The following is a 15,296-nucleotide window of genomic DNA, read 5'->3' as shown; positions in this document are numbered from 1 at the left end:
TAACCTAAAATAGCACCACAATTGAGCATAAAGCTCCAAATATTTATGGCTAGGACAGAGTAATATGGGACTATCACTATGCTTCTCTGAGAGCCATAACTTAAAGCCATAACCATAGTATAAGGAGTCTTGTCTTTGGAAGGAAAATTCCCTCAGGGACAGGAAATTTGGGAGATATTAAGAGATATTCAGAAACCAACATTATTCTTCTGATAAGAATATGATGGCCCTGGATCTGTGTTGGGAGTTGAGATAATCCTGTGTCACTAGTAAAAAGATGAGAGTAGAAGAAACAGGAGTAGATTATGACTGAAGAAAAAGCCTGATGATCTTGTAGGGCTTCTCTGAGACAGGTAGAAGTTGGCTGGTAGGAACTGTGAGAAGTGAAGAAGGAAGGAAGCCCAGCCCTGCTCACAGCTAACTTACCCAGTTAGCCTATGCTATGGTACCAAAATGAGATCAAAGGCTGTCACACAACCTTGATTAGGAAGAGGGAACACTTCAGGGACCATGAGCAGTTGCTAACGCATCTCCCTTTCCCACATGACTATCATGACACAGGGAAGCCTGGCAAATAACCGACATTTAACAAATACTTTTTGACTGATGAATAGATTGTGGCCGTAAACAGCAAGCCAGTCAGATGGTCACGACAATGTTGGGAAAGAGCCTCCATTCCTGCTGAAGAGTCATGCCCTCCTGGAGAAACAGAAGCCATCTCTACCCTTTTAAATTTTTGTAATTAATTAATTGATAAAGCTTTTTATTTTCAAAACACACACATAGATAGTTTTCAGCATTCATCCTTGCAAAACCTTGCATTCCAAATTTTTTTCTCCCTCCTTTCCCTCCAGCCTTCCACCTAGATGGTAAGTAATTCAATATATATTAACATATTAGTCTACCTTATTATTTGGAGATTATGTATCTTAAAAATACCTCTGGGTTCCCATTGGTTTTTGCAGTCTCTGTCATGCTGATTTTTTTTTAACTGTCATGAGGCACATCATACATTTTACCTGGGTTATTTACTCTTCTTTTTCTGTGTTTATTTTAAATTTGAGCCCATTAAAAGTCCCCTGTACAAACATGGCACTGTTTTCTTGATCTTGATTTTTTCATAATCAATTGACTTTTGGCTTTCCCTGGCTTTCTTCTAGGCTTAGTTCAAATGCCACTTTCTACAGAAGCTAACTATCTAAGGTTATCTTCCATCTGCTTTCTATATTTCTTACATCTAGATATTTATTTGCATGTTCCCTCCCCATTAAAATGTCAATTCCTTAAGTTAATTGCTAACTGATTATTCTTTTTCTTTGTACACCTGCTCTAAACACACAGTAAATGCTTAGCAAATATTTGTTAACTGATTGATTGATTCTTACTCTTCTATAACCATCTCTCTGCCTTTTTTGTCATTTTTAGTGACATCATGTCCATCACAGTTAGAAAATTTTGAAAGATATCTTCCTACTTAGCAACTATTTATTAAATATTTACTATATACTATATACTATAAATAAGGCACTGTGTTAATTCTTGGAGGTACAAAAATAAACATGAAAAAATAATAAAAGCTATTGGGAAGTTTATATTTTATAACACAATTTAATATTACATGCCCCAAATCCTTCACCCTCCTTAAAGTCACCTTTAAAATTTTTCCATGATCATAAGGAAATTCTTTTTTTTTTTTTGGTCTTATTCTTGCCCTCAAGATAATTTAAAATATACATTTATCAAATTATGCCATTCATCTAGGCACAAGTCAAAGAGAGATTATTGAGAGACTGAACCCAAGCAGGAGCTACAGAAATCCAGCTCTGTGTTTCTGGGCAAAGGATTACTTATGACAACTGGATGTGTGAGCAGTAGCTCTAGTGCCATTCCCTATGAAAATGTAAACTCCTTCATAATAAGGCTTGTTTCCTTCTTTTAATTTTTATTCCCAGTGCCTAGCACACAACAGACACTCTATAAATTCCTTATAATTCTTATAATAATAATAAATATTCCTTATAATCCTTACAATAATAATAAATATAATGATTCCTTATAATATTTTTATGCCAGGTTTAAAAATCTCTCCAAACTCAATCAACAAGCATTTGTTAATTATTGACTGTCAGAGATTTTTGCTAAACATTGAGGATACAAAAAGGTTAAAATTAACCTAGATTGGCAAAGCCATAAACACACATTATATATATATACATATATATATATATATATAGTGTGTATGTGTGTATATATGTATATGTATATGCATATATATATATATAATATGTATGTATGCATATGTGTATACACACACATACATATGGCAGTGACTATTACCTTCTGGGAAAACTTTTAAGAATGTGGACATGTTATGATTCTTGTAGAATTTAAAAATGCTTATCCTTCAATGAATAGAGGTTCTTGAAATTCATTCCTTTTAATTTCGTTTTATAAGATTTATTTCATTGTTTTGATAAATCAGATTTCTAGATGTAAATTCCATCACCTACTCTATAGCTTCCATTTTCACTTTCTTGCAGATCCAAAATTTGGTAATACCACAATGCCTTCATCAGAAAATGTCATGTAAGACAAGTTCATAAGCCTGGGAGATGGCTCCCATTTTATATTAATTCTTTAATCAAAATTATTTGAATCTAGCCAGTTAATCAATTTATAAATCGCTTATGAATGTTCTCATTCCATCCATACCTCTCAATATTGTCAACAGAACTATCAGGGATGATATCAGCAAGTGGATACTGAAAAAAGCATGGATGAGTACGTTGTGTATTCTTTTTGTTGTTGATTGTTTTTCTTTTGTTTTAATTTTGCTTTTCTTCATATTCTAAACACTTTGTACAGTGTCTGATATACAATAGCTGCCTAATAAATGCTTGTTGACTAAAGATTGATTATGAATGTTTATTGGAATACCAAGACAATGTTCAAGATATATTTAGCAACATGAGCAAAAAAACAGGAGCAGAGGTAAACTAAAAGTATAAAGGGAATATAAAAATCAGCTAGGTTAAGACAGAAGGGCCACATGGAGAATATCTAATAATATATTTGCATTAGGGAAGAAGGGAAGGGGAAAAGGAAGGAGAAGGGAACATTTGAAAAATTAAGAAAGGACCTTAAATGCCAGGCATTTGAATTTAAATTTCATCTGATCATCACCAGAAAAACAAATTTTCCTCCATACATGCAAACATGCACTATGAGCAAAAAAAAAAAAGAAAAAAAGATAACTAGAAAAAGTCACATACTATTAGATTTCTCCCCACAGGGAAGAGATGTAGTTTTCTGCGTCCAACTGAGTGATACACTAGGCAGCTGACAAGATTTTATTCTTGTGGGACCAGTCTTTTGTTGCAAACTGAATCAAAAAAAAAAAAAAAATCCAACTACAGAAACAAGTGGAAGCCTCAGCCAGGCACTTAATCACAGCACTAGGAGGGCACCAGTGCCCTTTACTGCTGACTCCTTTATTTTCCAACTCTCCATGGTGCCATACACGGTATAAGTATGCTTGTTAGAAATAATGCCCCTTATGTTACACATACATTTCCACTTTTATAAACAGGCTCTGCTTTCTAACACATAGAACGAATCTACTACCTCCTGACATGCCTTTTCCCGAGCTTAATGCCTTAAGTTACCATACACAAGAGTTAATGTCAAAATGGCACTTTCATTATCAGAAATAACTTTTCCTCTTCTACTTTTTCTTAAATTAACAATTAATAGCTATTGATGAAAAGCATATTCTTCTCTCTTAGAATTTGCAGTGTCTAGCTGCTTGATGAAAATGTTTGCTCAACACACAACATGATTTCCAGCAATAAATTAAGTTGTGCATTATAACCATTCTTTGAGTAATTGCTGAATGGATCTAAAAATCTCATTTCTCTGCCATGGCTCAGAGGAGAGTCTCATGTTCTCAAGAGTTATAAAATACAGCAAATATATATAATGTTTCCATAAAGCATTAAAAAAACTATTTTGTGTATATCATTATTCATCTTATTGTATTAGTCCTGAAACTGATGCAATCAATCTATTCTAAAAGTTTCTATTTATTTATTTCTTAAAGCTTTTTAATTTTCAAAACATATGCATGGATAATTTTTCAAATTACCCCCTGCTAAACCTTATGTTCCAATTTCCTCCCCTCTCTTTTCCCCCCTCCCCTAGATGGCAAGTAATGCAATATATGTTAAGCATGGCAAAAATATATGTTAAATCTAATATATGCATACATGTTTATATAATTATCTTGCTAAACACACAAAAAAATCAAATCAAAAAGGAAAAAATGAGAAAAAAACAAAATGTAAGGAAACAACAACAAAAAGAGTGAAACTGCTATGTTGTGATCCACCCTCAGTTCCTACAGTCATCTCTCTTAGTGTAGATGGCTCTCTTCATCACAAGATCATTGGAAATGGTTTAATCACCTCATTGTTGAAGAGAGCCCTGTCCATCAGAACTGATCATTTTATGGTCTTATTGTTGCTGTGTACAGTCATCTCCTGGTTCTGCTCATTTCACTTAGCATCAGTTCCTGTTGGTCATTTGTTGCAGAGCAATAATATTCCATAACATTCATATACTGTAATTTATTCAGCCATTCTCCAATTGATGGGCATCCACTCAGTTCTTTGCCACTACACAAAAGGCTGCAACAAACATTTTTGCACATGTGGGTCCCCTTTCCTCCTTTAAGATCTCTTTGGGATATAAGCCCAGCAAAGACACTGCTCAGTTTGATAGTCCTTTGGGTGTAGTTCCAAATTGTTCTCCAGAATGTTTGGATCACTTCACAACTCCACCAACAATGTATTAGTGTCCTGCATTTCCCACTTCCCCTCCAACATTCATTATCCCTTCTATCCTCTTAGCCAATCTGAGAGGTGTGTAGTAGTACCTCAGAGTTATCTTATTTTACATTTCTCTGATCAATAGTGATTTAAAGCATCTCCTTTTTTTTTTTTTTTTTTGCTGAGGCAATTGGGGTTAAGTGACTTGCCCAGGGTCACACAGCCAGGAAGCGTTAAGTGACTGAGGTCAAATTTGAATTCGGGTCCTCCTGATTTCAGGGCTGGTACCCTATCCACTACACTAACTAGGTACCCTATACATTTTCTTTTACAATTTTTTACTGACCTATTACAATTTGATCATCCTTCAAAACTCAAGCAAAATATAATTTATTTCTTGAAGTGTTCTGCCATTCCCCTTCCTGGAAATGATTTTCCATTCTCTAAATTCCCATAAAACTTACACCCTTATATACTTATTTACTTCAAGATTTCAAGAATCTGATTTTTGTTTTTGGTGTATATGTTCTTTTTATTGGAGCACAATGCAATTCTTCCCTGCTTGGGCCTTCTAACCTAAAATACAAAAAACCTTTTTTTTTTTTATAATTGTATTTTAACCTGCTTTGTTTCTTTAAATTTGTATATGTTTTAGGCATTTACAAGTATCATTTCATACATTTAAGAGTGATATACATGACTGCACAAGTATGACCTATATTATATTGCTTGCTTTTTGGGTAATGAAAGAAGAGAGGGAGGAAAATTTGGAACTCAAAATCTTACAAAAATGATGTTGAAAATTATCTTTACATGTATTGAAAAAGTACTATTAAAGGAAAAAAAGGATTATTTGAGAAGCAGTTCCCAAGCTTCCCCAAACATACAAAGGGGTCCATAATCTTCTATGGAGCTGTAGTCTTTAAGAGCTTCTATGGACAAAATCTTGTACTCAACCTGGTATCAGATCTTTAATATCTTATCCAAGCTGGTTCTTAGATAGGAGACAAAAAGTCAATCACTAGGTCCATCCTGAAAATGTTTTATTAGTCTGGTTGGGTATATGTGACTGAACTTCACCCTCACACCCTTCAAGAACTAATGGGTACTTTAATTCCATGAAGAATTAAAACCTAATGCAAACCAGAATCCAAATAAAAATTTATCTATGTATTGTACAGAAACTCATAAATAGGACAGGCTCATGAATTCTCATCTTTATTCCTTTCTTAGTCCCTAACCCAGAATACAGAGAAAGCACTAAATAATTCTTAACTGAATTTTTGAAGTGAATCAGATATGTCTGTTTTCCCACTCAGGATTGGCAAATTGCAAAAGATGGTAGATGATTAGCAAGGGTATTGACACTTCCAATTATGATCTATAACAAGCATATTTGCAATCCTATACCAAAAAAATGAGAACTTTCTACATAAACACAGTGACATTGAGATAAATTAAGATACTTACCTAGAGTCACACAGTTAGCAATTATCAGAGGTAGTATAGAAACTCACATTTCCTTGATAGTACTGTATATTTCAAACAGCACTGTTCTTCATTAACACTGTTGAATGATCTTTACTATAAGTGTAATAAAGAATTTACATGTTTTCATGGAACTGAAACACTACTTTAGGTATCAGTATAGGTTATCCCTCTAATTGTTAATGTTTTCTCTAAAAACTAGTTTGAAATTAAACACTTAGTACTTATTCTTTTTATATTTATTTTGTATACATTTATATATGTTTGTTGTATCAAACTTAGAATGTAAGTAGGAATTGTTTTATTCATTGCAGTTGTATCTCTAATGCTAGGCAAGATACCTGGCACACAGTAGGTTCTTAAGAAAAATCGATTGATTGAACCCCTGCAAAATGAGGGTTCCTCATTATTTTTCCTCAGTATTTATGCTTTCATTTAGTTAAATATGCTTTCATTTAGTTAAATTAAAGCCAGCTTCAATAATCTATTCAGAAACAGGTCTATTGAACAAAAAACCAAAGTTCTAAGCTAATGCCTCTTTGAATGCCTTTATGAATACAAATGAATGTGCAAGTGATCAAATACACTGGTTTGAAGATGACCAGATTTCCATTTCTTTGCAATTAAAACTCTAAATGCTTCTGGAGTATTCTTTTTAGTCTTTGTGAGAGTTATATAAAATAGAAAACTCTTGAAAATGTGGCTGTTCACAGAAGGTAATAGGAAAAGGGAGAGAAAAAAAGATGATTATTCAGATTTTTGTTCATGATGTGAGTAGACCTGTAGAGAGGGACCAATAACTAGCAACTAATTCCTTCAAATGTAAATGACCTTGGATTTTCATCTAACAGAAAACTACACCAAGCAGCTCAAATACATGGAATAAACTCTTAAAATGCTCTATTATGGCAGCAAACCAGATGTAGAGCCAGTCTAGCCTGTCCTTTTCCATAGTCTAAATTTATTTGCATGACTTCAACAAGAGAAAGTGATACCATGGACACACTAAAAAAAATAGCCATCTGTGTCCAGAACCATTTACAAAATTGAGAATAAATGACATTTTTTAATGCCTTTGACTTTCTTTTAAAAATCTGTTATGGAGTTTCATACAATCCTGTGGGGAACTGTCCATTTGTGTAAATTTGAATTAAGTTTCACTGATACTAAATTAAAGCTAAACTGAGAAAGACAGTGAACAGTAGTATAGTGTAGAATAGCAGTTTTCAAATTTTTGGTCTCAGGACAGGATCCCTTTAAATTTTTGGAAAATTATTAACGACCCTCCTAAAACATTTTTATGTGGGTTTTATCAGATTGTCATTTATATTGATCATATTATCAGTATTTATCATAAATGCATCATATTAAAAATGAAAAATTTTGATATTTTTACGAAAAACATTTTGATCCTGAAGACCCTTAGTACTATCACACATATCACACATTGAGAACAATTTTTATAGTGAAAAGAGCTCTAGGAGCCAAGATGGAATATTAGGAAAAGTCGACCAGGCTGAACTCTTTTAATATCTCCTTCCAAACAATTTTAAAATCCAATGTTGGAGTGACAGAGCCAATAAAAGGTCAGGGAGGGACATTTTTTCTGATTCAAGAAAAGTTAAGAGGTTAACAGGAGACACCTATGGAAGTAGCAGATATAATGATGGCTGATATTCTCTTTTTCTTTTTCCGTCCCCTGAGGCAATGAGGTTAAGTGACTTGCCCGGGGTCACACAGCTAGGAAGTGTTACATTCCTGAGACTAGATTTGAACTTAGGTCCTCCTGACTTCAGGGCTGGTGCTCTGTTGTGCACCCCTCCTCCCTCCCTCCCTTCCTTCCTTCCTCCCTTTTTCCTTCCTTCCCCTCCTTCCTTCCTTTCTTTCTTTCTTATTTTTTTGTGATGGCTGGTATTCTACCCATACGATAAAAAAGAACTTCACTGAGAGCTATCTTGAAGGGATACTAAGCTTAAAAGCAAGGGGCATTCCAGATCTCAGAAAGGAGGAGGCAGGCAACTATCACTTCATTGATTACTGGTTTATAACTAAAGACTTGATTACCTGGTACCTTGAGTTTGATGGCAAGTATAATGGAACCTCTCAAGGCAGGGAGAAAAAAGGAAAATGCATTCAAGAATGCATTAAAGAAGGAAGTCTATAACTTCCCTGGCTAGCAAGCTCAAATTTGCATCTCATTTCTGTCCTTTATGTTTTAATAAACCTGTTCTGTATTTAAATACTTCCTGTTAGAGTAGTACTTGAACTGGAACTGAGTACTCTTTGCAGTGGAATAGAAGTGACCTAAGTTCACATAATACAAACATAAGAATTCAGAACTGGTTGTATTCCTGCAATTAAAGGGTCACTGCCAATAGTTTAGTGTTACCATGGTGGGATGTCTCCTGTGGAATACCTCAGGGATTAATCATTTTTATCAGTGACTTGGATAAAATCATAAAAGTACTCATCAATCAGCAGATTTGATTAGTAATTAAAATAGATAAACTTTTTAATTTTGTGATTTTTTTTTCTTTTAAACTTGGGTAGGGAAAGGACTACCCCTCTCTTAGAGGAGATCTATTCTTTATTGTGTCTTTACTGAGAAACTTCAGGATTAAAACAATTATGTGAATAAAGAATTGTGGTTCTATGTCAAGGGTTACCTACACTATACTACTGTTCACTGTCTTTCTCAGTTTAGCTTACATAGGTGGGCTCAATTCCTCACAGTATGTTATAATAACCAAGGAATTTGATGTGGTTAGTAAAATTTAATCAATTGTCCTATTTCTCACAACTGGAAACATTCAAACTGCTTTCTTACATGAACAATTTGTTATTGTAAAATAATCTAATCAGACTTTAATGTCTGAGATTTTCTAATCTATATTCTCTTCTTATAAAGATTGTATTTTTTGAAACAAACCTTGGGGCATATAGTTTCACAAAGGATTTGTCATAATCATTATTAACTCCTGGTGTGATCAATCACCTTTCTAATTGGAATTGTCTTTCAAATTCCACCCTTTCCTTCTAATGAACACCTTAACTCTCTCATCTTTTTGGAGAGGTCTCTGGACAGGCATTAGACTCACACAGAACACCATTCCTATTTCCTTCAAGTAGATTCATTTTCCACTCCAGCTGATGAATCTCTTCTGCATAACTTTATGGAAACTCAAGATAATAATTTTGTAGATAAAGTTTCAATCACATCAGGAAAAGCTTTTCCAAGAGGGAGGTAAGATTTCATACAGAAAACATGCTGTGTTCTTTCCCCTGGTTGTTATGTGCAATCCTTAGAACACTTATTTCAGAATTTTTCTCCTGCCACCTTGTTACAATTCTTTGAATTTCTGCCATCTGCATAATGTCCTCAAGCACTTTCTTCTCTTGTACCACGCAGGGCTGTTTATGCTGCCTGTTCATTTCAATCTATCTTTCTGGAGATAGTGGAGAATGTTTAAATGGTTGATGTTAATGCCACTTAATTTTATTCATGTAACTGAGTGGAAGTTGCTGGGGGTGTGTGTGTATGTGTGTGTTTTTTTCTGGTAAACAATTTCATTCATTTCCTACATCCCACTTTAGAATCTTCCTAAAGAGCCCCAAAAGCTTTGCTGTTGATGAGATAGTTAATTTATACCCTGCAGGCATTGTTCTGACACCTGATGAGGTGCTCTGCATTCAGGTGAAACTCTCCTAATTTGGAGGACAATTGCTCCCACTTTATCAGCATTGATGAGGGACTAAACATGTTCATATGACATCCCTGTGAGAGGAGAGGTACTTATTTGTGCCCTAGATCCTCTTCAGAGTGGACCTTTTGCAACCTGGATAATCAAAAATGATTTACAAAATGGTTTAATAATAAAGCAGTTTCCTTTACTGATTGATAATGAATATATCAGGGCATTAAAAAAAAAAAAACACACCCTTTTGCTTTCCTAACAGCTTTCACTGACAAATCATTGCAAAATTTTACTTTTTTTTTTTTCTCGTTATGAGTTTTCCTCTGTTTTTCAGTTCTTTGAGTATCCCCTGAGTTTCCCTTATTCTGTTCTAGGTTCTATCTTCCCTTGGTCTCTCTGCAGCCTTTGCCATTGATGGTGACTCTCTCTTCCTTCTCTTCATATTTTCAGGACACTGCTCTCCCCTGGTTCCCTTCCTACCTGCCTGCTCCTGCTCTTCCTGGACCTTCTATTCTTCTCCTTTCTAAACTACTTCACCTCATCAGCTCTCAAGGATTTAATTACCATGATGATAACTGCCAAAAATACTTGTATCCTGCTCCAACTTCTCCACTGACCTGCAATCTCATATCTCCAGTTGTCATTTAGAAATCTAGAGCTAAATCTGAATCCAGAAAAAAATATAAGGAAATACATACTATGTTCACTTCTTTTTTCTGTTGTTGTTGTTGTTTAATCTCTCCCGTATTTTTTTTTCTTTTCGCTATGATTTTTCTCTCCTAACATGATTCATAAGACAATGTGTATTAAACTTACTATAATTAAAACAAAATCTGGAGGTTAAAGTCTTAAATTCAGTCTACCCAACATGAAACTCATTACCTTTATGTAACTTCCTCTCTTCCCCTCCCTTTCTTTATTGTAGAATACAGTATAATCCTCTCAATCCCTCAGGTTCACATAGTAGGTCTCATCCTGGATTCTTCACTGTCTCCAACACCCCCATATTCAAGCTGCTATCTAGCATTTCAATTTTACTTTTGCAACATCTCTCAAATATGAATCCTTCTCTCCTTTGAGATTACTAGCTTCCTGGTGCAAGCTGATTCACACCTGGACTAAGGCAAAAGTCTAGAGGAGAGGGAGGGAGCTCTGTCCAGCTCCAGTCTCTCCTCACTGCCTCTATCCCTCATTCAGCCACTCGAGTGATTTTCTTTAGGATAGCTCTGATCACGTGACACCCCCTCCCCACTATTCAATGAACTCCAGTGGGTTTTTATTGCTTCTAGGTCGAAATGCAAAACCGTTTGGCATTCAAAGTCCTTCCTAGCCTGGACTCCTTGCCTGCCCTCTGACACACTTTACCCTTCCAACCCATATTCTTTTATCCTGATTAACGAATAAGAACTCTCTCCCTCTCAGCTTTGGGCAACTTTTCTGGTAGTCTACCTCTGGAATGCTATAGCTCCTCTACTCTGATTACTCACTTCCCAGGTTTCCCTTAAAGTTCCCTCAAAAATCCCTCCTTCTATAGAAAGTCTTTCCCAACCTCTCTTAATTCCAGTGCTTTCCCTTTATAATTACCTTCTATTTATCCTACAGATGTTTCACTTTGTATGGATTGGTTTGCATGTCATATCCCACATTAGATTATAAACTGAGAAAAAGGATTATCTTTTGCCTCTTTTTTTTTTTTATCCCCAGTGCTCAGCACAGGGCCTGGTATACAGTAAGTGCATAATATAAATTTATTTATTGATTTGTAGAAGTGAATGCCTGATTTAGAAATCAGGTGGGTGAAAAGGAGGCTCAATGGCCCACCAGTGCAAAGAAATAACAAAAAATCATCTGGTGCTCACCACCATCATTCAGGATTCTGTTTTTGTCCAAGACTCAAACAGTATCAATTACATAAATAATAAAATATTCACTAAGTGCTTCCTATGTGTGAGTTACCATTGAGTTACAAAAATAAGCAAGTAAACAATCACTGCCTTCAAAGACATATTCTAAAAGTGAAAGTCCATAAATGAGGGAGAATGAGAAGTGGGGGGGCAGAGATATGATATAGATATGTCTAGGAAATAACCAAAAAGCCTTGTTTCGAGAATGATGAGGTTAAAAATATCCTACCAAAGGCCAAAGTACCAAGGGAAGAGTCCAAGCTTCCAGTGGGAGATGGAGGAAGAAGATGCCCCTATTGTATTTGCCATCTTGTTAAAATGACCTGGAAGTCTTTTCTTGTCTCTCAGCAGCTTGATCCTTCCCCCACCTCATCATCCCTATTCCCTCCTATTTGTTTTATATGTGTAACACTTATTCCCATGCATGGATATATGGTCTCCTTTAATAATATATAAGCTTGTTGAGGGTACGGACTTTTTATCTTTGCATCCCTGACAATTAGCTCAGTACTTAGAACAAGTGGATGCTGGAAAAAATGCTTATGAAATGATAGGCTGATAAACTACTGATTAGGCACTTTTATTAAGATTACAGAGATAATGACCATCACTGAAGCTGTAGTCAAAGCCTTCCCATCATGGTAAATTCTGCAGTATTTTTGCTGCACTTGGCATATAAACTTAAAAGGTCAAGATTCCCTTTATGCCATAGCAAAGCATCAAACAATGGCTTTGGCGTGGAGCACATTTTGAACATAATCCTGTTAGTGAATGTATTCATAACCACCAAAGAACTAAGCATCTCTTGCAGAGTGAATGAATCAGACTACTGGATATCATTTTAAGTGTCTGAAAATGAGTCTGTCTAGTCTGTCTTGCTTCCTTCTCAGCCCAGAGCATCTCCAAAGTAAAGAAAAGCAATAATTGAGATAATGCACTGTCACATTTGCAATCTGCTGGTGAGATGCACATGATCCTTTGGAAAATTTAAGGTAGAAAATAGATTCTTTTTCTGGTTTGTGAAAACCTATGTCCCCAAATTAGGACTTTTTTTTTTTTTTTTTTTTTTTTTTTTAAAAGAGTTGGAAATTGAGAAGATCAATTCTAAACTCTTAGAGGTGAGGTTAATTCCCTGTCAAGCTCCCATTGAATGTGGTGATTGGAGATTATACGCCTTTGCATTTCAAATGGGGGTCCCAACCACACCACAACAAAGTCAAGCACAGAGTTCATGGCTGTTTGGTTTTGGTTTTGGTTTTGTTTTGTTTTTTAATCAAAGGACTTTGGGATTTGTGCTTGTGCAAATAAAATGCTACAAGTGACTTTGGAATTACATTCTGAGACAGTCATCAAGGTTGACAGAATCTATCAGATCTTTACTAAAAGACCTAAATAAGAAAGGCAATGGGTTGCAGGTTTTGCTTACCTATCAAGGTTCTTGGGCTGATTGATTCCTTAGAGATCATTTTGCAAGAGTTCTTATTATTTTCAAAATGCAGTTTTAAAAAAGGGATTTTCTGAGTTCTCAAAAGATGTGTTTATTGATGAAATAAAACAATCCAGTTCCTCACTGGTGTTTCTGATTGCCTTAGTCTCCATTAAACACCTTACTGTTTTCACTAGAGATCACTAATTATGAGAAATGGGTAAGAAAGCTGTGTGTTCCAAGATAGGATAACTAGCATACGATTTACATGAATTCTTCCCAAAAGCAAATGATGCAATTTGTCTTAGCACATAACACAGAAATAAATGAACCAAGTCTTTTAAAACTCAAAAATTCAAAGGAAAGGAGAAAATTGGTCAGTATTTGTTACAGGGTATTTGACTTTGGGCATTTTCTTCTATAATACCAAGATTTTTTTCCTGCACGAACTTTCAGTTCCTACTTTGAGATAAGTATGTTTGGAAGGAAGAAAACCAGACAGATTTTATGATATATGTTCTTAAAGATATTAGCTAAGGTAATGAAAAGCCCAATTCTTACACCAGGTGTCTTCTTCCTTAAACCCAAACAAAAACTCAGAATCTTCACAGGAAATTCACTTTCAAAAGAAAAGTCATTTGATAGCAAAGTAATCTGACATGTTTTTTTTTTCCTCTGAAAAGAGAGACACACAGAATCCAAAAGGCACACACACGTATGTGTGCATACATGTACACACAGTCAGAGAGGCACAAAGAGACAGAGAGAGAGACAGAGAGATTCCAATAGGATTCAATTCAACATTTTCTAAGAAAATAATTATGTATTCAATATGTTACAGATATTGTACTAAACCATAAGAACAAAAGAAAGGCAAAAACAGCCCTTGCTGTCATATAAATTTATATACTCAGTACCAGATCAATCAAACTATCAGAGAATTATTTCATAGAGTAAGAAAAAATAATGACGTAATTCTTCTGGATGAAGATAAGATTAAGAATATATAAGGGACTTATTAGAAGAAAAAAAGGAGAAGGGAAGGAAGAAGGCTCAGCAGTGCTAGATCCCAAATTATACTGGGTTTAAGAAACAGGGGTGTTGATCACTGCAACAGATTAGGTATAATACAGAATCAAATGAGCAAAGTAGTTCATCAAAAAGTTCATCTAAGTCAGAAAGTCTAGAGCAAAGTTTCTTCAGCTGTGGGTCACTACCCAATATGGGTTCACAAAACTGAATGTGGGGGTCATGAAATTATGAGTTAATCAGTAAACATTTGATTTGTATGCCTATCTTATATACTTATATACCTGAGATCATTAAATATTTCTAGGGTAAAAAGGGGCTATGAGTAGAAAGAAGCTTCAGAAACTCTTTTCTAGGGGGGAGATAGTGATGCCTTAACTTCCAGCTTTAAAACCCGAGTGATGGTTAAAATATCCCTGGTCTTAATAAACCTGACTGCAGCTCCATTTGAAAAATCCCCCAAACTACCAAACAACAACAAATTCTAGTGTTCGACTGTGGGAATAGAAAAGTTTTGCTTTCTTTCATCTCACTAGTATCTTAACCTTGTGAGATTTAGGACCATCTTTTCTAGCTCTAAAATTCAAAATTCTAACTCAAAGGTTCAAAAATTAAAAAAGCAGGCTTATTCAGAAGTATAAAAGATCAGGGACAATTTAATCATCCCTCAGGTTTTAAACCTGGAAATTATATCTTAATCTTTTCTATCCATCATCCTCCATGTTTAAGTACTCTCTAAGTCTTGTTGACTTTACCTTCATAACAAACTGCATATCTGTCCCATTGTCTCTACTCTGATGACCTCCTCCCTTCTTCATGATCCCATAACCTCACTTGGACTACTTCAATAGCTTCTAGTTTCCCTTCTTTCCAATTTGTCCTCCTCCTAGCTGCTAAATGAATTTTTTTTTAATTTTCAAAAAATGTA

At 35.0% G+C, this 15,296-nt stretch overlaps 1 protein-coding gene across 1 annotated transcript in view; it reads right to left on the bottom strand.

Moving 5' to 3' along the window:
- ZNF804B (zinc finger protein 804B) overlaps positions 1–15,186 on the bottom strand; it is a 103,130-nt gene extending 87,944 nt beyond the window's left edge. Inside the window, exon 1 of the mRNA XM_031940244.1 lies at positions 15,124–15,186. Within this exon, the coding sequence (XP_031796104.1) occupies positions 15,124–15,186 (63 nt within the window). The remainder of the gene's footprint in view (positions 1–15,123) is intronic.
- Between the last annotated feature and the right edge of the window lie 110 nt (positions 15,187–15,296).

Source organism: Sarcophilus harrisii, chromosome 5 (genome assembly GCF_902635505.1).
Source record: "Sarcophilus harrisii chromosome 5, mSarHar1.11, whole genome shotgun sequence".
Taxonomy (NCBI): Eukaryota; Metazoa; Chordata; class Mammalia; order Dasyuromorphia; family Dasyuridae; genus Sarcophilus; species Sarcophilus harrisii.
The sequence above is the reverse complement of the archived record's forward strand: the minus strand, read 5'-3'. Positions and strand labels throughout refer to the sequence as shown.